General features: G+C 41.3%; 1 protein-coding gene across 1 annotated transcript; it reads left to right on the forward strand.

The window, feature by feature from the left end:
* On the forward strand, positions 1 to 27695 carry RAB40B (RAB40B, member RAS oncogene family). Its single transcript, XM_086762276.1, has 6 exons — positions 1 to 142; positions 22256 to 22316; positions 24221 to 24281; positions 25155 to 25232; positions 25716 to 25938; positions 26566 to 27695. The coding sequence occupies exons 1-6, from the start codon at positions 1 to 3 to the stop codon at positions 26835 to 26837; spliced, it is 837 nt and encodes a 278-aa protein (XP_086618402.1). The 3' UTR covers positions 26838 to 27695.
* The last annotated feature ends 248 nt before the right edge of the window (positions 27696 to 27943 follow it).

The following is a 27943-nucleotide window of genomic DNA, read 5'->3' on the forward strand; positions in this document are numbered from 1 at the left end:
ATGAGCCACGCGGGCAGCCCGGTGAAAGCCTACGATTTCCTGCTGAAATTCCTGCTGGTGGGGGACAGCGACGTGGGCAAGGGGGAGATCCTGGCCAGCCTGCAGGACGGAGCCACCGAGTCGCCCTACGGGTACAACACGGGTGAGCTGCACCCCCCGGGGCTGTCCCGCTGCGGCGGGGGCTCTCTGCCCGCCGCGCCCCGCCGCCTGCACCAGCGCCCCGCGGCCCTCGGAGTGCGGTGAGGCTGCGGCCGCCCGGGAGGCGAAGGCCGCGGTCTGGCGCTGGCAGCTCCTTGGGCTGGGAAACGAGCGCGGCTGGGGTCACAGCTGGAAACGGCTGCTTCGGCAGCTGCCTGCTGGCTGCCGGAGCTCCCGGGTGGCAGCGAGGGAGCAGAGGGGTGCGGGCGAAGACGTGCCGCATGATGTTTTGCTGCATGTAGTTTTCAGGAAGGAGGTGGGATTATTCTCGGGGTTTAAAATCCCGTGCAGGTGATCGTGTGCAAAACTCTTTGTAGCTGGAGTTCAAGAGAAATGTCTTAATATGCAGAAGGTATTGATCGAAGTGATGGGATTTATCTTCCGAAGCGGTTATCTTGCTGTTCTCATCAGTGAGTAAAGGGAAATACTAATAAAAGTGTTTTCCTAGTAAAGGATCTTTGTTAGACAGCAAGGTGTTTGCTGTGAAAGTGCTTTCACTGAAAGAGCAGAAAAGGAGGTTTTATTTCCCCCTTGTTTTCACTGTCCTGTCCGTAATACCAGCAGGGTAGCCCTTTAAGATCAAGGTTCATGTTTGTAGTATGTTCTTTCACTTAAGCTTTTTAAAGGCCAAGACTGAAGAGCCTCATCCATGCCAGATATATTCTGTCTGCAGAGTGGAGAGTTGTGAACATTGCACACTGATTTAAACCTAAGCTACTGGCTCGGGAATTTCTCTTTTCCTTCCCTCGCATTCTCCTCTTTTCGCTCCCACAATCTTGTTTGCCTAGGACATACTCTAGTTTCACTTCTTTTTTTTTTTTCCCCTCATCCAAATCTGTCATGTGGCATACTAAAAAGCAAATTATCTTGTCAAATTACCCACTGCTTTAATTTACTGCCAGTGTAAGTCTGTGACCAGTTAATTCACTGGAAGTCTTTACATTGTTATTATGTGAAGTTCATCGTACTGATTCACGGCGGAGAGCTGCAGGGAGGGAGGAGAGTTCTCTGTACCACTGCCTATGAGTCAGGCTGTACCTTGAAGGCACCAGTGTACGTTTTAAGATGTCTGCGTAGTAGTTCTGCTAAATTACTTCTTGGGATGTTGTGCTGTGTTGACTCTTCACGCTCTTCAGGTGGCTGGAGAAAAGGGACAAAAGGCTTGCAGAGAGTGTGCCTAGCCTGGCTCTGGGCTGTACACACACTAGTTTATAAATTCCTACATTGAAGGAGCACTTTAGTCTCCAGTGTATCTTGACGTAACTGAGAGAGAATGTTTGACCAGCTCCTGAGCTCATCAGTCTTACTTTAGACTTTTGCATGTAAACCTTGTGATGCTTGTGGTTTTGCTCTTAAAAAATATTTAAATTGTGTGGCTGACACTGTAACTCTGTGAATAGATTTCTTGACAGTCAAAAATACAAATACTCTTTTTGATTTATTTTGAAAGTACTTAACATGCAGCTTGGAAATTCTTCATAGCTACTAATAACTTCAAAATGTATGCATACAGGGTTGTAAGTTTTATGTGCCATTTCATGGACTGTAGTCTCTTCACCAGGATATTTATCAATCTGTCTGAACTGTACAAGGTTCGGCAATATGGTAATTCAGGACCTCACAAACTCTGCTATGCAAAGGTCACTGTTTCACAGACTGAAAGAACTTCTTAGTCCCCACAGGATGAGCACGATATGAAGTACCAGAGGAGGGCAGGTGTACCAGATGGCATGGTAGTAAAATGTGGAAGGAATGTAATCTGATTTTTAATTTTGTGCGACTAGTGTCATAATTAAGAATTTTTCTACATGCTGAGCCTCAGTGTTTGCACAATCATAGTATACTGTCTAGTCTCACTTAAGGAAGAATTTTAACTGTGAAGGTTCATAAAAACATTTCTCACTCTTCAATTTATAATGTTCTTGAATGCATCAAACTTGAAGTTCTTTAGAAGGAGAATGGATCGAGAGCAGCCCTGAGGAGAAGGACTTGGGAGTGCTGGTGGACGAGAAGCTCAACATGAGCCGGCAATGCGCCCTTGTGCCCAGAAAGCCAACGGCTTCCTGGGCTGCATCCCCAGCAGCGTGGCAGCAGTCGAGGGAGGGGATCCTGCCCCTCTGCTCTGCCCTGGTGAGACCCCACCTGCAGTACTGCATCCAGCTCTGGAGCCCCCAACATAAGAAGGACATGGACCAATTGGAGAAGGTGCAGAGGAGGGCCACAAAGATGATGAGAGGGCTGGAGCACCTTTCCTATAAGGCCAGGCTGAGAGAGCTGGGGCTGTTCAGCCTGGAGAAGAGGAGGCTCCGGGGAGACCTTATTGCGGCCTTCCAGTGCCTAAAGGGGGCTGCAGGAAAGGTGGGGAGAGGCTGTTTAGTAGGGCCTGTTGCAATAGGACGAGGGTTGATTGTTTTAAAATAGAGGGAGGTAGATTTAGATTGGATACTAGGAAGAAATGTTTTACACTGTGGGTGATGAAACCCTGGCCCAGGTTGCCCAGAGAGGTGGTGGATGCCCCGTCCCTGGAAACATTCCAGGCCAGGTTGGCCGGGGCTGTGAGCAACCTGATCTGGTTGGAGATGTCCCTGCTCCTGGCAGGGGGTTGGACTGGATGACCTTTAAAGGTCCCTTCCAACTCTAACCATTCTATGATTCTATGACATGTAAGTTGGCTGGTTTCTTTGGTGGTCTGTATCCGATACCCCTTCTCTGCCTGTATCCCCTCAGCCTTTCCTTACATCACTTGAGCGTGGCTGCGTAGGATGCAGCTGTGAGGAACCTGTGCAGGCTGAGGGACTCTGAAAACAGAGATGCAGGGAGAGGGATAGAGCTAAACATCATTATGACTTATTTTCTAATTTAGCTTGATTAAAAAGTTTGATAAACGCTGACTTTTTCACCGTTTTCAAGTCCTTAGTTAACTCTTAGGACCTACCACTTCCATAATTGCAGGTAGGTCTCTGAATTGGAAAGAGAAATTCTGGTGCTAGGATAGATCCAGTCAAAATGTGCCACATGTATAAGCTTTGAAATGAGAAAACTTTGTTGTAGAGCTTGGTGAAGGGCTATAGCTTTGAGAGTACAACGGAAGAGGAGAGAGATGGTGTGGTAAAAGACAAGAGCAACTGAGGAGAGAGAGAGAGTATGGAAGGGCCTTGAAAATGAGAACTAACCAGTTAATATGATGAAGCATGGGAATTTGGGCAGTTGTTTAAACTTGTATGTGCAAAAGAGACAAAATTTGATGTTTATTGCAACAGGAAAGAGGTTGCTCTCCCTGCTGAAACATAGTAAATTGAAGGTGGGAATATGAATGTTGAGAAGTTTGGAAAGAACAAACTACAAAGGGTGATCAAGATGAAGGACAGAGGAGGCCTCGAATAAGACCATCTGTTCAGAGAGCTTATCAATTCTGTGGATAAAATGGAAAGATGACCCTGAAGTTACAGGGCTGGGTTTCAGAAAGGACAGCAGTCCATTGGAGTTGAGGAAGAAAAGTTAGGATTTAGCTTTGATGTAGGGTTCGTTCTTGTGCTAGGCAACAGGAGGTACTGCTAAGACGCACTGCAGTGCTCGAAGAAGTAGAGAGACAGATTATTTGTAACGGCAGTGTAGGGAAGGACAAGGTGTTGGACAGAGTGTGACCCCTCCTTTGGGAAGGAGGAGAATCTAAACAAACCCCATGGGATATTAAGAGAGGTGGAAAAGAAGCCTTAATGAGGATGGACTCATCAGCAAAGAAGGATCAAGGGGCTTTTGGTTGGTTGTTGTCTTCAGCAGCATCAAAGACATAACTGTCTTTGACAGACAAGCAGACAAGAATGAAGATAAAATAAAACCTGGAGTTGACTAGAATGGGGAGGTGGGGGTTTTTTTGTTTGGTTTTTTTTTTTTTTTTTAGCCATCAGATTCCTGAAGGCTTTATGTGTAGCTATGTAACTGTCTCATCTCAACTCTATGGGCTCAAACTCTAATTTGACTCAAACTCTAAACCACCAATTAATTTTTCACAGGCACTTTCTTAACTGTTCAAAAATAAATCTACCATCTTTCTCATTCCTAGGAAAATATGGCAGTCATATGTCTTACTGTATTTTGTCAGTACACAAAAATTATATGAAATCTGGAGATGGGAAGAAATGCCAGCATCGTGCGATCTGTCAAGTCTCTGCAAGCAGCTGCTGGTCCACAAGCCGTGGTTTGAAAGCATTTGCCATAATTCAGCTGTTAAGAAGGAGTGCAGTCTCTTGGTCTCAGAATTTTTCTTAAAAACCAAAGGACTCTGGCTTGGAAAGAAGGAAAGAAGCTTTATTAGCATAACAAAGTAAGGGCTGCCATGGAAGATGCATTGGTGAACATGATTCATAGAGATAATTCAGAAAGCAATTATCCTGGAGAAGGGCAGGCAGGCAGGAAGGTTAGTTGTCTGGGTAACTTGCCTTTATAGTTCTCCCACATCTTGCTCAAAACTGAAATAACGATGAATAGAATAGACTATTTTGGCTGGAAGGGGCCTACAGCGATCGTCCAGTCCAACTGCACAGAATACTGTTCTAGACTGGACACTCTTGGCCTCTAACTGGGTAATAAAAACTGCACAGAAAAGATCTTAGAGAACTGCAAAAACTTTGCTTTTAAGCATTGTTAGTGTCTCATCAGACCAAATTTAGAGGAAATAATTGCTTCTAGACTGGAACATAATACCTTAGACGTGCTGTCATTAGGTAGACAAATATTGTGATGTTTTGCACTAACAGATTTTTATTCAGCTGGATTCTGCTTTTGCTTTCACACCAAAATGTGCTTGCAATGTGATTACTTGACACAGGGACTGAAAGGAATAATTGTTCAAACCTATGTACTCCTACTCCTTTTCTTGCAGGAACATGAGGTTTAAACTGACAAATAGTCTCCATCCTTTCTCGCCTAGCGACCCTTTCACGTCCCCTTAAGTTCATCTCACAGTTGTTTGTCTTCCCATAAATTCTGTCTGACCTTAAGTTGAGAACGTCACTGGGGTATTGGTTGCCTTATCTGAATGCTTGAAAAGATCCTGCTCTGTAGTAGTTGTGGATGTTATAAGCATTTGTCGCGATTGCTAAGTGGTCAGAACTCAGGCCTGGAGCTTGGGTGGCCCAACCTCAAGCAGACCTTACGGGAAGAGCCGGAGTGCCCTATACGTAGGGAGCGTTCAGGCTGGGATAGTTGTCAGCTGCTTGCATTTCAGCAGACAAACTGACAGTTCATGGTGGCTATTCCTCATGGCACAGACTAAAGCCGTTCCGTGGTGTAAAGCTGATGTGAAGAGGAGGGAACGAGCCCTGACTAAAATAAGGAAACAAAAGGGAAATGTTGCTAGCACGAGAAATAAAACAACTTAGATTTGTGAGCTGCCTGTGGTTCCTCCCCTCGCCCCTAAGAAGGCCAGATACAGAACTAATAGAGGTAAAAGTCTTACCACAAAGATTTGATGTTAAGTTTCTCTGTTCTGTCTTCATGCAACTGTGTTAGTCGTGGCTGCCCCTTTGATGTATTATCTTACAAGAGCTGTGCTTACTGCTGAAGGACAGCATTAGTTTTAAGTTGTGTTACATGCTGCATGTGAAGAAAGTTCAGTAAACAGAAACTGCTACCCACTCCGTACTTCTTCCCTTTTCCCTGTGTTTAAAAGAGGAAAACAGAAATAATTTCCCCCTTTGCCATCACTGTAACTGCATTTTGTCTCTTCTAGGTGATAGCACGGTGGAGTAGCAATTATTCTTAATAGGCAGTCAATTATGAGAGGCGTATGCTAGCTGAAAATGTGCATCCTGGTTTGACCTGACTCCTTTTATTCTTGCCTTACTTATGACAGATACTTTCCATCCTGTTAAAAAAAAAAAAAAAAGCTTATGATTTAATTCACATTGGCTTTGTTCTTTGCTTCTGTTTGTGTGCCATTCCCCCATCCCCAAATCTCAAGTGCTAAGAATTGCTCACCTCGCGAGACCGATACATCATGTTTTCTTCCCTGATTCATAGCATACTTGAGTGACACCTTTTTACCTCTTTTTCCATATTCTTCATAAGCAACATGGCAGTGTAGCATTTCCTGCGATGGCTGGGTCAATCAGTCAATGTTGGGGTTTGTATTTGTTAGCTGATGTCGCACTTCTGTTGAATCCATGAACACTCACCTTGCGGGAGGTAATGGAGCAATGGAAATCCTAGGCTTGCTTGGCAGTGTGTGGGTTTTCTGTGTTTCTTCAAACCTTCCATAAAGCTAGTTTGCTTTATTGCACACTTTCTTTCTTCAGTTTAATATATTAATTATATTTCTTTGCTTTAACATTACAGCTCAAATGTCATGCTTTGGTCAAGCATATTATCGTACAGTTTCAGAATGAAGAAGCGTTGAAATCTTAACATCATGCAAATGATTTTCAGATTCCTGCCTAAAACCAACCTGCACACACTTGTCTGAATTTGATACCTGCTATTGCTACGAGTAATACTTGAGATTGTTGTGGCAAAAGAGACTACAGCAATAGCTTACCACCTTCTTCATCTTTCTCGTGTGCATTCATTCAGTAGCACCGATGTGCTGCCTGACAGTTTCCCTTGGGCTGCTGTTGTCTTCCTGCCTCGCCCCGATTTTTTTCACAGATAGGAGGGAGTGGAAAAGGGACTGTAAAATCAAAATTACCGTCAGGCTCCCAGACAGGTGTGCAACATGAAAGACAAAGTCCAGGCTACTTTGAAAAGTGGTCAGACCTCAAGGTAATTGAGTCCTTTCAAGCTGCTTTGGCCTAACCAAAATTGTGTTTGGCTATGCCAGGATTAAGTTTTATCCCGTGTGTTGGTTAAATTGCATTTACATAATGCTGTACATTTGTTTTTGTTCTGGGAGCTGAACAAGAATGGAAAACGGGATTAAGAATAGAAATTGGCTAACTTTAAAAGTTTTATTTGTATCTCATTCAGGTCTTTTGGATTTTGCTTAATGTGAGACTGAAAATCTGAAACTAATGCAATATTTACACAAAATATTCAGCATGGGCTAGTGTTTGTCATGCTGGCGTTATTTAAGGATCATCTCAAATGCAATACACCAGACATGTTTAGTTTGAGCTTGCTATGCTTTTTTATCCACATCTAAATCTGTTGATATAGTGGAACACATCTGTACAAATAATTGTTCCTTTCTTTTATGTCTTGACACGTTGTGATATGGCAGTGTGAACTGGGCAGGCTCAGTAGTTAAATACTCCAGTTAGAACAGCAAGTTCCTAAGTGAGTGAAGCCGTTACAGATCAAACCCTGGTTTATCAACACGTGCTGTATATTTAATGCCCAGTCTTTCAGAAAGGTGAGATAAAATCGTCCGTCAGTATTGACCATAATTTAGTACCTGCTCAGGGCAAAGCCCACAAAAATATCGGTGTTCACAACAGCCATTCACGTATCTAACTTGTCACTCAAATCTATGGAAAGTTAGACAGCTCATTACTGTGAAGTTAGGGTGTCATTTCTACCCAGGAACGGAGGGGGGTTAAAGGCCCAGGAACTAACCTTGCTCACATCTTTACAGCTGTTTGTAGCGTCTGAGGCAGTGCCCTCTTTCAGCTGGGTGGGATAAGCAGAGAAGAGAAAGGAGCCTCAGTAACGAGCTGTGCCAAGTGACAAAGCGTGTTGAAGAAGAGCAGCCTTAAGGCTTTAATGTTGTACATACCTGCTTTTGGTATAATTACATTCCTGTTGGATATGTTAATTAGGCTGTTACTCTGACTGCGTGCTGATAAAAGGAATATGTGTGCTGTGTTCCGCTGAGACTTATTGGATCTGACTGGTGCTCCTTTGCAGGAGGCATGGGTTTTTTGAACCCTGTAGGATATAAATCTCTAGGGAAGTGGAACATATTCAGGTTCATAAAATGTTCAGACAGGTTGAACCAAATCTCTGAACTGTCCTCAAGGCAAGGTGAGAATCCTCTCTGGGACAGAAAAGTGACTCTTCTCCGGCTGGGAGAAGGACAGGTAGGGCCTCGCAGTGAAAACACCCTTACATGCATACAAAACTCTTTCTGTCGAGTCAGTAATATTTTACTGTTTTGTAGGCATATAAACAGTGACAATTAAGTATTTTAGAATCATGTTTGTTGTCAGGAGCAGATAAAGCTATTTACTGTTCACAAGATGAAGCTGAAAGCCAATCTAACAGCTCTGCTGTTTTTCTCTGTTGCGTGGGATTTGCCATTGGAGGGTGCTGATCTGAAAGCGCTGTGTGAAGTCAGCAAGCGGTGCCAGAGGATGGAGGTGGGTGAGCGATAGCTGGTGAGCACGAGGAAGCTGGAGGAGCCAAGGCTGTTACTCCAGAGTTACCTTGGACACAAAAAAATACTTGTGCAACATTTGGTTTCAAAGTAGAACCTGGTAGTTTAACATACAGAGGTAGAGGAACTATGGTGAGAATGTCTGGAATGGAGATTTCTGTGCATTGTAAAAAGTAATTTACTTCTAAATTAAGAACATAAGAAGTGTCGTCTTGAGCTCATTTACCCTAGGAGTCTGTTAAAAATGGTAAGAGAGATCCTGTTTAGGAAGAACATGCAAACCTGGCTGCTTCCTGAGGTCTGCTTCCCTCATGCGCCTTCCAACCTTCCTAATCCAATATTTGGAGATTTAGAATTCTTTGCAGCTACTTCATTTATGAAAATGGGTAGTCTGTGTGTTCTTTTCAATTAAAAACTATAGCTGCAACTTTCTATGGCTTTTTCCTAATTTATATAAGGAGCAATTTTGCTATGCATTTCTTTTCTCTTATGCTGGAGTAAGAGGGATTCTGTGACCTCCTTTGAAACATTAAACAAACACACTTCTGGGACGCTATGAGCCCTCCAAAAATGCAGCTTTAAAATAAGATGTTGACTGGTGCAAAATCAAACTGTTCAGATTTTGCCCCAATAAATTATTTTTGGGTCTTGGCTTCATGTTCGCATAACATAAACTCCCAGTGCCATAAATACCTGTTTCAATCGTGTTTGTTAAAATAGTGCATATTCTTTAAGTATTCTTCAGTACACAGAACTCTGGAGAAGTGTTTTGTAAAAATGCTTTCTTTCTTGGATCAAAAGAAAACCGCTTTTGAAAAGTTCCAATTATTCTGAATGTATGGCCAGTTCAAGTCCCGTGTGTGCAGATGTAAGTGCGGAGGAGTGGACGTGTGACGATGTTTAGAAGCGAACTGCAGCCCAAGTGTGACACACTTGCCCCAGATGAATCGCAGCTGATATTTCACACTTTCAAATGCAGTCCAGTCACTTGTATTTAATAAACGTAATTTGTTTACTGTGTGATGTGTTCCAAGCTTATGATTCAGATTTTACTCCTTTATTTTCCCCCTGTTTTTATATTATGTGCTCAACATAAAACTTGACAGTTAGTACCTATCAAAATAACTCATCCCTTCAAAATTTTACAGACAGTGATGTGTTAATGTATCTTTGTTTACAAGCTGACTTTATGTGGTGCCTTAAAATGAGATCTTTGAGTGGATGAAATATGAAACTGCCAGCTGGAAAACCCAGAAGAGACCCAGCAGGTCTGGCAGCTTTTTAATACTCGATCTGGAGACTCGACTGAGGAAAAGAGGCTCCTGTAGCTGATGTGTTCAAGGGAATGATTGAGTCAATACGAGGAGAGTTTTGTGGTGCAAAATTTTTAACCTGGGTATCTGGATACATATAGTTATTTTCTAATTGCTTTAGCAATCCCCGTACACAGCGCGTGATCTCGGCAGGACTCTGCTCTAATCTTTCTCTGTTTGCTTCGGTAAATTTGCTAGGAGAAGTTTGTGTAAAGCACACCCGTGACTTTTCAAACCGCTTCTGAATTAGTAGATTGTGGTTTAACTTGAACACATAATTTCTGAACTAGGAGCGTGATAAATGGCATTTTAAACAAGTTCATGACCTCTAAACTTTTTAATTTATTTTCATTCTTGGTTCAGATAGCAACACTGTTCCTTTTAGAATGATGTTAGTCTTGGAACAAGACGATTCTAGAGTCAAGAAGGCATGTGGTGTAATAATTGTTCCATATGAATTTGAGGGTTTTTCCTCCAAACAGGAATTTAATCCACTACTGTTTGAGAACTATAATTTTATAGACAGACTGACTTATCAATGTACACTGTATTTGTCTTCAACATCTGCAGCACAGGCTAGTTCAATGCAGAAGAGTACGTGAAAAGTAATTACATAGTTTCTGAGTGAAGAAAAGTCTGCAGTTCTAACAATTTAAATGAAGTTTGTCTGCAAACTAATGAGTCACCTCTCTGAAGAAGAGAGAGCATTGGAGGGGTAACTAAGAGCCTCCTGGTACCCATGAGAAGGTCATCAGGAGGACAGAGTGAGGCTCCGTATGTGGTGGGAGGGTACGTGACAACTGGTGTAAGTTAAAACAAGAGAGGTTCAGAATGGGTAAGAGGAAAACGTTTTTACCATAAAGACAGTCAAGCTGTGGAACAGGTTGCCTGGAGAGGCTACGCAGTCTCATATCTGGTCCTGTTTTGAGCAGGAGGTTGACCCAAATGACCTTCTGAGATTGTTCCAACCTGGAATTTCCTCGCATGTTATTCACCTGAAACAAATTTATTTTAAATTATTGGGAAACAGAAACCAACTAAATGATGAATGGAACAAGAGCTCTGTATCAGTAATGTATGGTCTGTCTTTCTCCTTTAAATCCTAAGAAAGATTATTTGCTAGCATTTTGTGTTAATTTTTTGTCCTGGAAAAGGAGTACAGTTAGAACTTCAGCAACTCTTCTGCTGGAATAGCTGGGGAGGAGGAGAGGGGCGAAGTGGAAGCATAATCCAAGCCAGACCTAATTTCCTTCATTTTTCTAATGGAAGTGTGTGTCCTGAAGATACCTCCTGGCCCGCGGACTCCCTGAGTTAACAGTAACGTTATCTATAAAGCCCATTGTACTGCAGCACATGTCTCACTTGGATTTCCAAATTTACGAAGTGCAGTTGGTCTTGTGTTGCTTGGTTTGGAGATGAGTTTGAAAGCTCTTCCTCTTCAAGTATCAGTGCTTTGGGAGGGATGGCTCTGTTTTCTGGATGGTAGCTTTTAAGTCACAGTAATTTCTCAATAATTATATGAATTTTGCTCTCTGGCACCTTTAAAGCAAAATCATTACATTTACACCTACTTGTTGTGAATCCCTACTTTGATCTTCAGTTCATCAAAAAGACAGAATTCATTACTTGAAAAATAATTCTTGGAGCTGAACTAGTAACCTTTTTTCCTCTTTTAACAGGCACTACTTCATGGGTTGGAAAAACAAGTCTACTTTTTTTTTCTTCTTTTACAACACTTGATAAATATTGCTGTGACTTCTGGGAGTATTGATGGCATCCTGGAGTAGGCTTTTTGGATTTCTTAAAATTTTTTTAAACCTTGGTTATATTTTGCCATTTATCATAAGTAATACTTACGATTTCATGATATACAGGAATATGCTTATGAAACAATTCTGATTTTTCTAATTGTCATGATATATTAATATGCTTAACTGAAAGCCATGGTTTAATTCTGCAGAATCATTTATCTGAGACTTCACTTAAAGCCTGGGGAAGTTTTGGAGAGGTTTGCTACTGTTCTCAGTGAGCTCTTAGGCCTGTAGCTCAGAATAACGGGGGCTGGATTCTTCTCATGCCAAGTATTTTTGAACTGGTTTACTGCTAATGAAGTGTCAAGACATAAAAAGTCATTGTTCTATTCTGGAAAATATTGTAAAATGTGAAATATTGCATCTGGTTTTAATATTTTATGGTAGGTTTGAAGCTATTCTCTCTTCCAGATGCTTGGCTGTATTTCAGACCTAGTCTTCAAGGTATAAGGGCAAGTTCTACATGGCCACATCCCATTACTTTCTCCGTTTGCGGAATTTGTAAAAGATACGTACCCTGCCTTCTGGCCTCTTCTTCATGCACCAGGATGATTTGATCCCCCACTGTTAAGCTTTATGATAAAGAATTATTATACCACAAAGTTATCCAGAAGCACTGCAAATGTTGGACGACCAACTCTTATGTAAAACTTATTCCACTTTTTTTGGGTCAGTTGTCTTAGCCTAGCCAGGCTTCCCTTCACTGTACTTTACACGGAGCATCACATCGTGGATGTTGCTTGGGACACGTCTGTATCTCAAAGAAGATGAAACAAAGAATCACGTTTGAAATTTTATTGAATTGCACGGAGTGTGGAAGTGCCCTTGAGAGCGGATGCTCTTTGAAAGTAATGTGCCAGTTTTTTAGGAAGATAAGATGAGTGTTAACAGCATGCCTAATGCAGGCAAAGGAGCTCTTCTCTCAGTCCAGCGCTTACCGGAACTGATGAACAGCGGCAGTGAGAAGATGATATTGTGGAAATTACTTTTTCCCCTGTACTTATAATGGAGGTTAATTTCTAAGTCAAATTCACTGGTGCTACGTTGTGGTCATCTTTACTTTGGTATTAAACGGACTAAAAGTTGTGGGCAATTCTCTTTTTATAAAATGCAAATCTGAAGTAGAAAAGATCTGTTTTAAAATACAGTTGCAGTTCTGCCACAATGACTATAAACTATGAACTGCTTGATGTTACATTTTTTATGTTGGGTTCTGTTGCAAAGAATTTGGAGAGACAAGCAGGGGAATCACAACGCTAGTGTTTGTTGTCTTCTGCCAAGGGTGTGTTCCTTTCCCGGCGCAGGGAACCGAGCGATCCACACCACTCCTAACTCGTAACCTGATGTTATTGGCTTTAAATAACTATTAAAAAAACCCCTTTGGCTAATAATTGCTACCAGTCCGTAACAGTTCTATCTCAGTTCATCTCAAGAGCTGGCAGTAGTTCTGGGGGTCTTGGCTTTTAATGGGAATTTTCTGGTCGGAAGGCGGAGTTGCAGGGTTGTGCACCAGCAGCTGGATCTAGGCGCAAGGCACCAGAGGAGGCCTGCGGTCACCGATCGCCCCGGGCTCCCTGTTTCACTGGAATCTTTCACATCTGTGGAAAAAAGGGTTGAGGAAAAAAACGCCTCCTTTACCAGATCGCTGGGATCGATATATTAATCTCTTCTCAATTTATTTTGAATTTATTAATGTGTGCTGAAATAAGGGAAGAACTTTTTTTTGTTGGTAGTGCTAATAAGAACCTTCCCTTTCCTGCAGTGCTGCTATTTATAAGCAGTAACGTGTTTCTAGCTGGCAGGATGTTAGCTGCAGCTCGTAGTAAACAGCCGAGCTGACACGCTGCCCGAGCGCCTCCCGTCTCCTTCTGTTTGGAGGTGGACGAAAGGAAATAATGCACTGAAGTGCACGGCTGTTGCTTCTTCCTGACCTGGGGGATGCAAACAGTGCTCTTTCTTCTTGTAAAATGAATTTCTGAGGCCTTAGATGCTGAAGAGGCTGGTTTATTGTTGACAAGTAAATGCTAAAACAGAGAACAATCAAATACGATCTCAGGATCTTTATTTCCTTTCCCCTTAACGTGGACGGAAATGGCTTGTTCACTGGTTTTGGTCAACAGCTGATTATTAGCTGGTGTCAAATAGTTTTCTCTTCTTTCCAAACAATCATCTGCCTTGAATGTTTAGTTGTTATTTAGCAATCTCAGCAGAAATACTGCAAGCTGAGGCATGATTAAAAAACTCATGCACTTAACGAGTTGTTTGCCTGTTCTTTTTGGGAAGGGTGTGAATTTAATATGCAAAGTACAGGCTTGTTTACTTGCTAGTGCTGGTAGTAAAAGGATGAACAGAAACTTACTCAGTTATTGCTTCTGTAAATTAGCAACCTGACTAATTAACGTTTTGGGGCTTACATAGGTTTTGGAGTTGGAGTTGATTTTGTTTTCAGGTTAGTATTGGAGGTATGCCATAAGCGTGTGTCGAACTTCTCGCGCCGTACCACGTGCTTTGGTTCGAAGGACGGCAGTCTGGACTGGAGCCAACTGGAAGCGCTCTGAGATCCCTGGATTTGAACCTGCTGCACTAAAACTTGTGTAACTCTGAAAAGCTGCTGTGTAATCGGTAAAGAGCACTATCATTTTTTTTTTTTTAAGGGCAGGTTTCTTGTAAACTTAATTCCTTTAAACTTTTAAAGGAAACTACAGGTACTTGAAAGATAGATTGTGATACTGGCGTGTGTCTGTGACCAGAAACAAAGAAAAATATAAAGCTGGGCTTTCTGATGCAAATAGCTTTTTTTTTTTAAAGTGGGAAAGTTGTCACATCATTGAAATAAGTGGAATATCTGTGAGACTTTGTAATTGTGGTTTATGGCTTGATTAATGAGGTGAAGAATACAGTCTAGATCTAAAATTTTAGTGTCTCTGTTTCAGTCTGAATGGGCAATCTGTGCTCTTCAGACAGATGGCTTCTACTGCAGTAATTAAGTGTGATGGAAAAGACTGGAATTGGGAAATTATGATCATTGTGAAATGGCGAGCAGAAGGCGAATATGACTGTCACATAACCTGACCTTTGTGCTTGCGTATCAGAAGATGTAGTCCAGTTGATATCTCTGCAGCGTGATGTGGAAAACGTGCGGCTTGCTTTTCAAAGCTTAGCTGAATTTGAATCAAAGGCGTGCTGTGGGGCCGCTTGCTTGGAACAAATGAATGAGTGGAGTTGCAAGTTGTCACTTGTCAAATACATTTGAAACAGTTACAAATGTGTTCTGATGATAAATATTAGACCTTAATTTTAGTGTGTGTATGAAAAGCTGAGGAAGCTTTAAGTGGGAAGTGATGGGACCATTGAATTCTCATCATGGCTATGAGAAGATGGTTTTAAGCACTCTGAAAACTGAAACTGTGTTTTTGACATGCAGTCAACAGTCTTTGAACATGAAGGATGTTTTCAGTGGACTTTGTTAAACACGGGCCCAGAATCCCACTGAATATATATGTTTTTTTTATTTGTAGGCACTTAATTATCAGCATAGAAACAAATGGCAGGAAGGAGATTTTAGGATGTGTCTGAGATAACTACCGCTCCAACGTTTACCCTCACCTTGACCCAGCCACCCACAGGAAAAAAATTCTGGTTAATTTGAACAAACTGATGGAGTGAATGGTTGCTGGAGAAGGTGTTTAATGGTGACATCTGTGGAAGGCGATCAGGCCATGGAGGCAGGGAGTTGGAAGAATTAATATTATTAATTTTATTAATAATAATATTTTGAAGTAGTTGGGTTCTGTTTTAATTAAATCTGAAAGCTGCTAATTTGACATCAATTATCTACAAGGACCAACGTGCCTTAAACTTTAAAGAAAGGACAGATCAAGAGGAGTGAGTAAAAACAATGAAACCAGTTCTGTAGTGTGTATGAGCTGAAAGGTGACAGTGCCCCAGGTTCAGAGGTGAAGAGCACCGTTCTGTACTTTCTCGGGTATAAACCGGGTTGGTTTTAGGACCGTTTCTAAGACAAATGTGCCACTGAATAAAATCTTTCCGTGCTGGATTGGTAAAGCACAGCTCTGAAGAACCTAGTCTTAAAGTTCTTGGGGTTTTCCCCTGTTTTTTCTTTCTCCCCTCTCCTATAACTTATCTAAGTTGAGACACAGATCCGAAGTAAATGCAGAACAAGCTGGAAACCATTAAAATATTAGGCTAACATCCAATTCCTGTGAAAAATTTTGAGGGACAAGTCTGGATTTTACTCCATGTCACACTCTCAAGGTGTGACCAATGCTCTGTCTGTAGTCCATTGCATTCAAATGTCATTCAAGTGAGTCAGGGTGTTTTTCATTTCTGCAAAGTTAAATGACTGGCTGTTAGTCACACTGTAAGTCACTGAATCTCAATTACTAAACCTAAGAGAAAAAGATTTTTGGTGTAAATAACATTGCCTTTGGTGGGACACAAAATGAGCAACTTAAATGACTGGAGGATTCTGCCCTAAAAAGACCCATCACAAAAATTAGAAACTTTGGTGCACTGCTGTAGCCTTCAAGAGAAGCAGAAATTCACAGGAAGCCTTCAGATAATCAGTGGTGAGACGGATGCGGTGCGGTCGGTGAGGCGTCAGTGATGGTGTGGAAATGGCTGCAAAGCATCGATGCAGAGAGGATGGCTTCCTGGTTACTGCAGTTGTTCCCAAACAGCTGAATGCTTTTTTGGGAATCTTACTACATTTCTGGGTTCAATAATATTTCTTTCAGTTTCCCATCCATTAATTTTGTGTTTGAGAAGAACAGAATCTGTTACAAATCAATTAGATTTAAGCCATCCAAACCCTTCAGCAAGGGTAGTGCCTTCTTTCAGGTTCTTTAATTGCAATTTGTGGCTTCAGGTAAACAATTTTTATTTAAAAACATGCATGTGAAACTATTAAGCACTGGGAGGTTTTTCTGGTTCACTTCAAAATTGAATTTTTTTGATTTAGCAGCCTTTTTCTTCCCTTTCTTGTCTAGAGATACATTTTAGTTGCATATCCAAACAAAGCTATTCTGTCTTACTAAATGAGTGAATAATGTTCTGGAAGGACATTTGATTTCTACAACAGCACAATCCACATCTGTTGGTCTCATTGTTACAGTCTCATGCTGTTCCTGATGATTCATGGCAAAAGGCTTTTTGTTTTGATTCTTAATCAATGGCAAATGCTAATTGCAGAGATGTTGAGGCTATAGTATCAACTGCTTCTATCTGTATAACAGAATAAGGAAGTTTCTGAATCCATCTCTCCAAAAATCTTTTGAGAAACGCTTAAGATGCTTCCATAACCAGCAGCTGGTAATAGGAGTTTTTTTCAGAATTGTCTTTCCATGTCATATTAAAAAAAGATAGGGTGTTTTGCACTATGTATGTGGCTAACCGTGAGCGGCTTGCAGGAGTTTATGCTGTGCGGTGCAAAGCACAGGGCCAGGTTTATTCAGCGGTGTGTCCTCTAGCTACGCAATGCTGATTTCCTGTCTTCTAACAGAATGATGGATGTCCCTTCGCTGTGTGGGATGTGTCAGTGTTTGCTAAACACGCTCTGTGCCTCCTCCTTACCTTCAGATCAAGTACCGGAGGTATTTCACCCTGTGGGAAGTATCAGCGGTAGCGCGGGATGCTGGAATGAGTTTTGTGGCGTTATGCAGGGTTTGTTCTGCATGCGTTATGTTTCCAAGAATTTCTGAAATGATGAAACTTGTCCTTTCAGTGCACAAACAATGTCAATGTCCTAGTTGACGTTTGGTGTCCCAAGACTTTGTCTATAGGTTTGATTTTATTATCATGTATTTTAACTTTTGGGTTGTAGATTTGATTGTTTCCTAATACTGGAACACTTTGGCCGATAGATGAAAAGAAATCTCCCAAAAGCGGTGGTAATGTGTTGGGGTTTTTTTTATGCATGTGTGTCTTTCCAAATGTACAGGTAAGAGGCTGAATTAAAGGCAGAAGATGCTTCAACCCACAATTCTGCAGTGAGCTAAAAGCTTGAAATGCCCGTTATTGCTGTCCCTGCCCTTTCAGCTCGGTGCTTCTCTGGGAGCTGTGAAGTTGGCATGGCACTGAACCAGCCTCTGATTTGCGTTGGAGTGATTAGAAGAATTTAGCTCCCTCTCTTTAGTCCCTGCCAGACTGGAAGGAGCTGTTTTGAGATTTTTTTTTTTTTTTCCTAATATACCCCTACCTGACAGTAGGATGAATTCATCAGTTTGTAAAAGTGGGAGCAGCGAACCGGTATGTTGATGTGACTCAAGTGAGCTGTCCTGCGGGCAATAGAAATGAAATGGCATCTTTGAAATGTTTCCTAATAACGTGTGACTTACCATCACAGTGCCTCTGTCTTCCTGATCTTCTTACTTGGTCTTTGTATCACAGCCAGACTGCTTCTTAAGCTTGCCTTCTATCATCTCTCTGGTCATCACTAGCTTCTTCGTTACCAGGATCTCGGTAACAGGCGATTTCTCTTGGCTTCTCATTCTATAGAAATGCCCTCGCTCTTGGAACTGTGAAACCCCATTTCTGCAGGGCTATGGCAAGGTGGCTTCACACCCGTTTGTTGTTCTTGGCTTTCAAGTTGGGCAGATGTTTAGCAATTGCTGCTGCTAGAAATGGCATAAACCATGTAACAAGTCAAATCAATGTATAGATAGAAATTATTTTTAATTAATGGTGCTGCAGTGCAACTGTCCTTCAGAAATTGTTGGTTTTTAATCTCTTTCGACTTACAAAGTTTAAAGCTGGTTTAACTCTACTGATAATATCAGCAAATACAATACAGAAGTAAAAACTATTTGCTAATATTGCTATGGAAGTTTTAGACTACTAGCTGTTTAATCTACAGATGTAAATTTTGGCATGTGAGAAGCCAGGAAATTAGAGAAGTGAGGTTATTTGTACTAGAGGTAAAGAACATGTTTCACTGTATGCTTCAGTATCTATGTTATAATAGGTATCCTACAAAAAAAAAAAAAAAAGGAATCGATGCTATTCTGCTGTGTACTAAAAGCATTGAGAGTCCCCCGATGTCTGTTCTGGAGGAGAAATGGGTGATGGTTGTGTACAAATGAGTTGTCCTGAGACTAGAACGTGGAGATGGCTGTGTTGGGTAACGGTGCACTGATCCCTGGGCAAGAAATGATCCTGCTGTGTAAGTAGGAGAGCATGTCCTGGGGTACCACATCCACACCTCCTTTTGAAGAGTAGGATCTTCTCATTATAACCGAGTGAATTCAAGTTTATTAATACAGTGGGCTCAAATCTTGTTTGCCTCAGTGTCTTACACGTGACAAATGCCTTCTGAGCAGTTTAGCTTGGTGGAGATTTCAGAGGAAGCACAAATGAAACATCTCTTCATCGCCTGTGGCTACAGGGAGAGCTGACCCAGCTGACCACTGTTACCTTGCAACAACTTCTGTCTGGTAATTCAACATCTCTTCTCTATTCCTGACCCAGTCTCACAAACTCCTTTCCTTGTGGAAAAGGAGGTGGGTAAGGCTTCCTCCTCTGTGTCTGCTTATTTATGCCAGAGGGTTCTAAACGTATTGTTTGTTTACAAACCTGGAGATAGCTGACTGTCAGTGACTGCTTTAGGGGCCTCTTAATGACAACTGGTAGCCACACTACCAGTTTCCTACTGGAGGAGCAACACAAAGTCCATTTTGTTAACTCGCTGACAAAATGTGTTTGCAGGCACAGAGAGCAAATCTCCCGCGTGGTGGGTGTCTCCCCACAGCTGTGCTTGCTGCTGACAGATTTTCATTTGCTGTTTACGTGCCATGCAGTGCTGCAGTACTTCTGAGAGAGAGTGATAAGTAATTGCTGCATTTTCTTATTAAACTTTCAAACTTCTATTTCCCCCTTAAATACACAGAAAAAAATACCTTACCGGTAAGCATTTGTTATGTTTATCATTGATATATAGATGAACTTTTTTCTTCTGGATGTAGATGCCACCCATAGTAATGGATCTTACACTTACAGGATCATCTTTGGCGCTATCATCTCTCTGCCTCTGGTAAAGATGTGCTGAAAGTACTGAGAGCAGCTGAAAGATGTACTTAAGTAGTAATTAGGGCACTCTTCTCCCTGCATTTGTTTTGCCATGTCAATGTGTTTTTCTTACCCCCTTGTTTTGTTTATGCTAAGAAAATAAAGCCTGTCCCTCCTTTTCAAGGCACAAACCTCATTACATTTCGGTACATTTTTCAGAACTAGTTTTCATGCTCTTTAAACTTCATTTGGAGGACTCTGTGAATAAATGTTCCATTCAAGAAGTTAACTATGACACAGCAAGGAAAACATGAGAAAAACGCATTTACCAGTGCAACTGTGTTGCTTGGCTGCACAGTGTGAATACTGAATGCACACTTTTAAAATAACATTTAATAAAATAAGAGCCTCTCTTTCTTTTAACGTTTATAATTATGCAATGTGTGCATGCAGTACTGAAGCGTAGTGTTCAAAGCCATTGAACCTGGCATGGTGGTGGATATTTTCAGGGGTCAACTGCAGCTGCACAAGTGTTTCTGGTTAGTTTTGCCTAATCTAATTGAAACTAATGCACTCGTTTTCCCAAAGACGACAGTAATGCTAGACTTGAGCTTACTTTTACATAGCTTAATTGCTTCTTGGGGCACGTCAGGTTAGCAGTAGAAAGGTGATATTGTGGACTGAAGGTTATTTGTGGAGACTACAGGATGTATAATAAAGATGCGAGCTAAGTTAGATACGTGTGTGTGCCTGTACTTGTATATGTATACTTATAACACATACTTCCCTTCAACACTGCAGTAATTCTTCAGCTCATCTAAAAGAGAAATTTTAGCTCAACTGCAAGGTCTGGGTATGTTATGGGAAGGAATAACTGGAACCTGCCTGCGTTCTGCTGGACTCTAACTGCGTAGCTCTTGTGGGCAGAGGAGGCTCTTGTCAACGGGAATGGGAAAGGCTGGAAGACAAAAGGCAAGCCACTTCTTGGACCATCTCCTGCTTTCATATGAGGGGGACACGTGTATCTGATCCAAGAGCTGTCTACGAGTCAGAGATTAGAAGGAAGGAAGAAATAATAGAAACAGTGAAGCTAGGGAATAGAGGAAGAGAACAGCACTTAGTCTGCAACATATGTATGAGAGAGAAGGCAAAAACCTAGTTCTACCTTTGTTTGTGAAAAGATAAAACTCTTTAAGCATATATATTGTCATGCTTTCAGCAAAGCCTTTGACACTGTCTCCCACGGTATTCTCCTGCAGAAGCTGGCAGCCCATGGCTTGGATGGGTACACTCTTGGCTGGGTAAGGAGCTGGCTGGAGGGCCGGGCTCAGAGAGTGGTGGTGAATGGAGTTAAATCCAGCTGGCTACCGGTCACAAGTGGTGTTCCCCAGGGGTCGGTGCTGGGGCCTGTCCTCTTCAATATCTTTATTGATGACCTGGATGAGGGCATTGAGTGCACCCTCAGTAAGTTCGCAGATGACACCAAATTGGCTGGGAGTGTGGATCTGCCTGGGGGTAGCGAGGCCCTCCAGAGGGATCTGGACAGGCTGGAGAGCTGGGCTGAAGCCAACGGGATGAGGTTCAACGAGACCAAATGCCGAGTCCTGCACTTCGGCCACAACAACCCCAGGCAGCGCTGTAGGCTTGGGGCGGAGTGGCTGGAGGACTGTGTGGAGGAAAGGGACCTGGGGGTACCGATTGATGCTCGGCTGAGCATGAGCCGACAGTGTGCCCGGGTGGCCAAGAAGGCCAACGGCATCCTGGCCTGCATCAAAAACAGTGTTACTAGCAGGAACAGGGAGGTAATTGTCCCCCTGTACTCGGCACTGGTGAGGCCACACCTCGAGTACTGCGTTCAGTTTTGGGCCCCTCACTGCAAGAAAGACATTGAGGCCCTGGAACGCGTTCAGAGGAGGGCTACGAAGCTGGTGAGGGGTCTGGCGCACAGGCCTTATGAGGAGCGGCTGAGGGAGCTGCGATGGTTCAGTCTGGAGAAGAGGAGGCTCAGGGGAGACCTTATAGCTCTCTATAACTTCCTGAAGGGAGGTTGTAGTGAGCTAGGGGTCGGCCTTTTCTCTTGTGTAGACAGTGATAGAAATAGAGGCAATGGTTTCAAGCTGCGTCAGGGGAGATTCAGGCTGGACATTAGGAAATATTACTTCTCGGAAAGGGTAGTCAGGCACTGGAATGCACTGCCCAGGAAGGTGGTGGAGTCACCGACCATGGGGGTGTTCAAGAAACGTTTGGATGTTGTGCTGAGGGATATGATTTAGCTGAGAAGTATTGGTGATGGTTGGACTGCATGATCTTTTAGGTCTTTTCCAATCTTGATAATTCTGTGATTCTGTGATAATGACTGAAATGTACCATTTATCAACTAAAGGGAGCCTGAGACACCCACTCTGCATGGACCAGGCTTAAGTCATATGAAAGGTCTTTGTAACTTTATATGGACAGGTTGTTCTTATTTATATGCACTTGATAGAATACTAATGACAAATGCCTCTTTTTAAGGTCAGCTTCTTTGAAATCTGTAACTGTCTGTGTGTATTGTACACCTGCAAGCTGCTCTAAGATTTCCATCACTGTCTTCCCCACAGGTATAGATTATAAGACTACAACGATTCTTCTGGATGGCCGACGAATCAAGCTGCAGCTCTGGTAAGCGTGTGCTCCACCTTTCCTCATAATTTATATTTCAAAGACACAAAAATGGAACTCTTCAGGGCAGGAGTTCTCCCCTATGCTTCAGAAATATTTATTCAACTGAGGAAGACCGAGTCAGGCAGCTAGCCCTTTGAGTAAGTCACACTTTCTCTTTACCTCCATTTTGCATCTATTTCATGTAAAACAGGAGACCTTACAGTTTCTAAGAGATGCATAATAAATGCAGAAGAAAGGCACAGAAGATTACAAGTGCCTTCAAGATAGATTCAGAGTGCCTTCAAAGATTATAAAATGTGCTGGTAATGAGAACCATGAAAGTACCATTGAAAGCATATAGTGATTGTATAGCAACATCCCTTTGCTCAGTTAATTAGCAGTAATGGTCAACTAAATAACCATAGTACTTAAAAAAAAAAAAAAAGGTTATTGCTTATATAGTTTAATTGATACGCAATCTGATATAATTCAATATTTACAAAAACATGTTGAGAACAAATAAAATTATTTTACAACAGATGTTTTTCCTGTCAGGTCGAATATTTGCTCTGTCAGGGTGCTGTTGTGTGAAGGCTGTTTGAAGATGGCCATCTTCTGGTTCATTTAGAAATACTCAGCAAGTGATACAACTTGAAAAATGCAGCAACATTACTGCCTCTTAAATACATTGTTTTCCTCTTTCCTTAAACTCGTGTCATAAAAGAGGGAGAAGGAAGGTCAGTGCAGGACAGTAAGGAGATGGAAGGTGATTTTTGAGGAACTATAATCTAGATAAATCAGAGGGACAGGTTCTAGGAGCAGTCGGTGTTCAGACGGAGAATTGGAGGTGAAAATGAATTATTATGATTATTATATCCTTTTTTTCCCAATCCTGTGCCACTTCCATCTTTAAAATAAATTTTGGTGTTCAATTTTTTTTGAAACATTTTTAATTACCGGAGTTAGATGCCTATGCATCGTTGGGTTTTTTTTGCCTTTATGATTTTTCAAAATAATATTTCAAGTGTTAAATGCAATAATGGATAACAGTACTCTGCCATATGGTATCTTGATTACTTGGTATTTTGTTCAGCTACTTTCTTTTTCTTCTTCTGTCTTCCATTTTTATAGCTCAGCAAAAATACCACATAAGCTTATCCGAGAAGCAGCCAGGAAGGAGATGTGTTAACTCTTTTTGTGAAGGGCCAGGATGTTCTTTGAACTCCTTAAAATAACAGATTGGAAATGTTTCTACAGTTGACAATATACAGAAATAATATGTGCCCTGCATTTGAAGATCTGTAATCTACCTCAAAAAGTCTTTATGTAATTTTGCTTCTTACCATGTTCTTCACTGTAAATTTGATTTTGCTTCCAAACACTTTATGCAGTTTTGGTTTTGCGTGTGTTTTTTTTTTCCTTCTGGTGCATGCTTTTCTAAAAACCTGTGCTGTCTGTGACTCTGTAGGGATGCCTTCATCATACTAGACTCGTGATGAACTATTGCTGCTGTAATTAAGAATTTACTGGTTTTCCATTTGTTTCCTTAGTGATAGCTATTGTTTCCTCCCACTTTTGCTGTGAAAAGAGACTCTTTCTTCAAGCTGATCTAAATGCAAAGTCTAGTGGCATACCTACACTTGAGTAATAGCCTTTGTTTTCCAACGGCAATGACAAGAGTGAAGTCTGAAGTTCTTGTCCTCTTATCCTGAGAAATCTGAGAAATGTGGAGGGAAGGGCAGAATGCCAGCAGGGAAAAACTGCTGAGAGCGAGAAGAGCTCTGATGCATTAGCGACTGCTGCTGCATGATTAATGGAAGAAGTGCTGATACTGATCAGTACAGATGAGTTAATGTCGCTGAACTCTTAACATAGGAGGTCACCTACTTCTTTTAAAAATATATCTAATTTATTTCATTTAGGGATACGTCAGGGCAAGGGAGATTCTGCACCATATTTCGGTCTTATTCAAGAGGTGCTCAGGTAAGCAAAGTACAGCTTTCTCGGGGATAAGTAATGGTTGTTGGGTGAATGAAAGCAGTTAGCAAACCGTCGTGATGGCTTCTTTGGCTCCCTTGTAGATCATGTGCAGGTGCAGTAGTAGTCTGAAGATAACATGAGTCATGGGAAATAACAAGGGGCAGGATTTTCTTTTGGGGAGGGGAAATCCATGAGATTGAAGCAGAAGCTGGGTAAAATACAGTGATATATATTCTTATGCTTTCTTGTTGGTTAGCTCAATAACTTAAGCATGTTATCTTATTTTATCATGTGAAAGCTATGCTAATACTACTTTTTAAAACTGTGTGCCAAGAGAAATTGATAATATAGAACTATCAAGAGTAATGTGAAAGATACAAACATGGTCTAAGATGTGATAAAATTTAATGACTTGTAAGGAAATTACTTTTAAAAAAGAGACACATTAAAAGTCACTATAGCTTCAGACTTCAAAGTACTGCTGTAGTTCATGACATGCATTGGTTCTGAGGAGTTACATCTGTTATGTTCCAGGATTACACAGAGCATTGAATTGTCAAGCTACCGAATGTGGCAAAAATATTTATTTGCTATGACTTGTGATAACCAAACCTGTCCACTAATAAAAGAAATGTTTGCCAATACATTAGACCCCCAAACTAAGTCAAGATTTCTGCCCTTTGGCTGATCTGTAATCTACAGTCTACCCAGAGAGACAGGGCTTGGCTTCACAGGATGCTGAGGTTCTGCTCCATTGAGAAGCTGCTCAGCATCTTACAGGATTATTTCAGAACTGGAGAATTTTCAAATAGTATTCTCTGTGTTATACCTCTGTTAAGCTTAGAATTCTAATTTTTGTTTGTTTGTTTAATACAGGGAGTGATACTAGTGTATGATATTACAAATCGTTGGTCATTTGATGGAATCGATCGATGGATAAAAGAAATAAATGAGGTAAGGTACAATCCCAGAGCGTCACTAGTCTGTAGCAGATGACTAAGACCAACTGCTTGTGATATTTTCTACTGTTTTTACTGGCATTTGCAGGCAGTTCTTACTACAGAGTTATCCAAGATGCCAAGTTTACAGTTTTCTTTCTATGTTTATAATTCTAGAAAGTTGGAAACATATCAGCTGAAGTGTCTGATTTCTTTAAAGGTGTTGATGGAAAGCATATGGAGGGCAAAGATTTCATACTGTAGTCCCATTCTTGCTGTAGATTTGCTACATCTTCTGTGCAAGCCTGTTTTCTCTGAGAAAGGGATGATTTTAGATCAGAAAGTTATAGAATAATTTAAGCTGGAAGGGACCTCTAGAAATCATCTGTCCAACCTGCCACTTAGTCTTTACATCTTGAAAAAAGCTTTTGTTTGTTTTAATTGAGCAAAGGGGAAAATGGAAGCCAAACTATTAACTTTATTGCTTCTCTTTGCTCAGCATGCTCCTGGTGTACCAAAAATCCTGGTTGGAAATCGCCTTCACTTAGCCTTCAAGCGCCAAGTATCTACTGAACAAGCACAAGCCTATGCTGAGAGGCTGGGCATGACTTTTTTTGAAGTCAGTCCACTTTGTAATTTCAATATTACAGAGTCCTTTACTGAGCTAGCAAGAATAGTATTGATGAGACATGGAATGGACAGGCTCTGGAGGCCGAACAAGGGTAAGCGATGTGCACTGAAAATATGTAAATTTACTACTAGCTGAGGTTTATGGTTCATTAATCACAGAAGGGTTTGGGTGGGAAGGGACCTTTAGAGGCCACCCAGTCCAACCCCCCTGCCAGGAGCAGGGACATCTCCAACCAGATCAGGTTGCTCACAGCCCCGGCCAACCTGGCCTGGAATGTTTCCAGGGATGGGGCATCCACCGCCTCTCTGGGCAACCTGGGCCAGTGTTTCAGCACCCTTAGTGTAAAAAATAATATAAAATAATTTTCAGAAACTTTAACCCTGATGCAAAAACATCATAAAAAAGAAGAATGAGGAATCCTGTACAATTTGCTTTCTAAACAGAAAATACGTATCTGCAGGCATAACCTGTGCTGCTTTTATAGGGAATAACATACCTTTCCTAGAACTTACATGCTCAGTCGTTGAAGTGTTACGACATAAATAGGAAATTGAAGCAGCTGATATTTTGGATAATGTAGATGTGGGAAAGGGTGTGGGAGGAGAAACGAGAATTAATCCTCGCAGTACAGAGTGCATACAGAGTGCTGGGTATGCTACTACCCTGTGGCTGACAAAAGCATGCTATTATAATGCAAGTTTTGTGTCTGTTTTTAAAGTATTGAGCCTGCAAGACCTTTGTTGCCGTGCCATAGTTTCCTGTACCCCCGTGCATCTTGTTGACAAGCTCCCTCTCCCTGTTGCCTTAAGAAGCCACCTCAAATCTTTCTCCATGGCAAATGGCCTTAATGCCAGGATGATGCATGGACGCTCATACTCCCTCACATCCAGCAACATCAATAAAAGGAACAGCTTAAAGAAAGCTAAAATTATCCGTCCACCACAGAGCCCACCAAAAAACTGTACAAGAAACAGCTGCAAAATTTCTTGAGCTCTCTGTCGGAAAAGGAACCTGGATGGAATCCCCTCATGTGAAGCGTTGAACACAAGGACTCCTTGTTTAACGGCTGAGCACACTCTATGTATGTATCACACTGCATAGACAAAAATAAGAAAAAGAATTCTTATTTAGAGCTTGCTCACTACAGTAATGCTGCTTTGGAATGGATGACATGCTCAGTGCAACTGACAGCATGTGACATTTTGCTGTTGGATTTTCATACTGCATTTTAGTTCCTGATGTGCATGATGCCATTGTTTTTACTAGTGGATGTGTTTTCACATAGGGGATAAATTATATTGAGTTCTTAATTCCATGAAATCTGGAAAGTGACTTAATATGTAACTGTATAAAATCCTGTCTTTTTGCAAACTATTCAAAAATATAAAAATGAGTCGTCGGTTTGCATATTTGGGCAGAGGTTTTTAAATGCAATGTATTGTATACATTGTTAAATTCTACAAATAGTGTGACAAATTCTAGTAATACTGCAATTGTGCATTTGGTTTTTTTTTTTAAAAGCTTCCTTGATAACTTTGAAGCACTAACTTAACTAAGCTAAAAATGTATATATAATTATTATGCACATACACAACAAAGTTTTGTGATATTAGTGTATGTAATAGATTTGATAAAGTTTTTGGTATGTTATTTAATATTTTGGGGAATTAATTTGTGGTTTAAATACTTATTTTTCTGTAAAAAAAAAAAAAATTACATTTTATACCACTCTACAAGAAAGTTCTAGGAGGAAAATGCCAAAGACACTGTGGTAAAAGGAACATGACTTGAAGAGCTGCTTTATAAGGAAAGAACACTATTTAAAAATAAATGTTTCTGGAAAAGAAATCCTATTATGCTTTCTTTAACTAGGGAAGGTTGTCCTTATCTTCCTTCACACCAGGAACGTGAAGTCATCCTAAAAGCATCCTGTAATGCTTTTGATACATCTGTCCTCAAGATTGTTAACTGAAGTATGGACTAATAATACGTCAAGTCTTCCTTCTGCTTGGGAAGGGATTGTGTAAGTTGTTCTCCTGAGCAGTAACAGTCCTTTGAGGTGATGGTGAAGCTTCATCCCAGTTTCTTCTAGGTGT

This window comes from Chlamydotis macqueenii, chromosome 18 (genome assembly GCF_036417535.1).
Source record: "Chlamydotis macqueenii isolate bChlMac1 chromosome 18, bChlMac1.mat, whole genome shotgun sequence".
NCBI lineage: Eukaryota > Metazoa > Chordata > Aves > Otidiformes > Otididae > Chlamydotis > Chlamydotis macqueenii.

Excerpts from the sequence above, each read along its gene's own strand:
- RAB40B (XM_086762276.1), top strand. The coding sequence starts at position 1 with ATGAGCCACGCGGGCAGCCCGGTGAAAGCCTACGATTTCCTGCTGAAA. Across the intron at positions 22,317-24,220 it reads CGAATCAAGCTGCAGCTCTG|GGATACGTCAGGGCAAGGGA; the intron begins GTAAGCGTGTGC and ends TATTTCATTTAG. Across the intron at positions 24,282-25,154 it reads CTTATTCAAGAGGTGCTCAG|GGAGTGATACTAGTGTATGA; the intron begins GTAAGCAAAGTA and ends TGTTTAATACAG.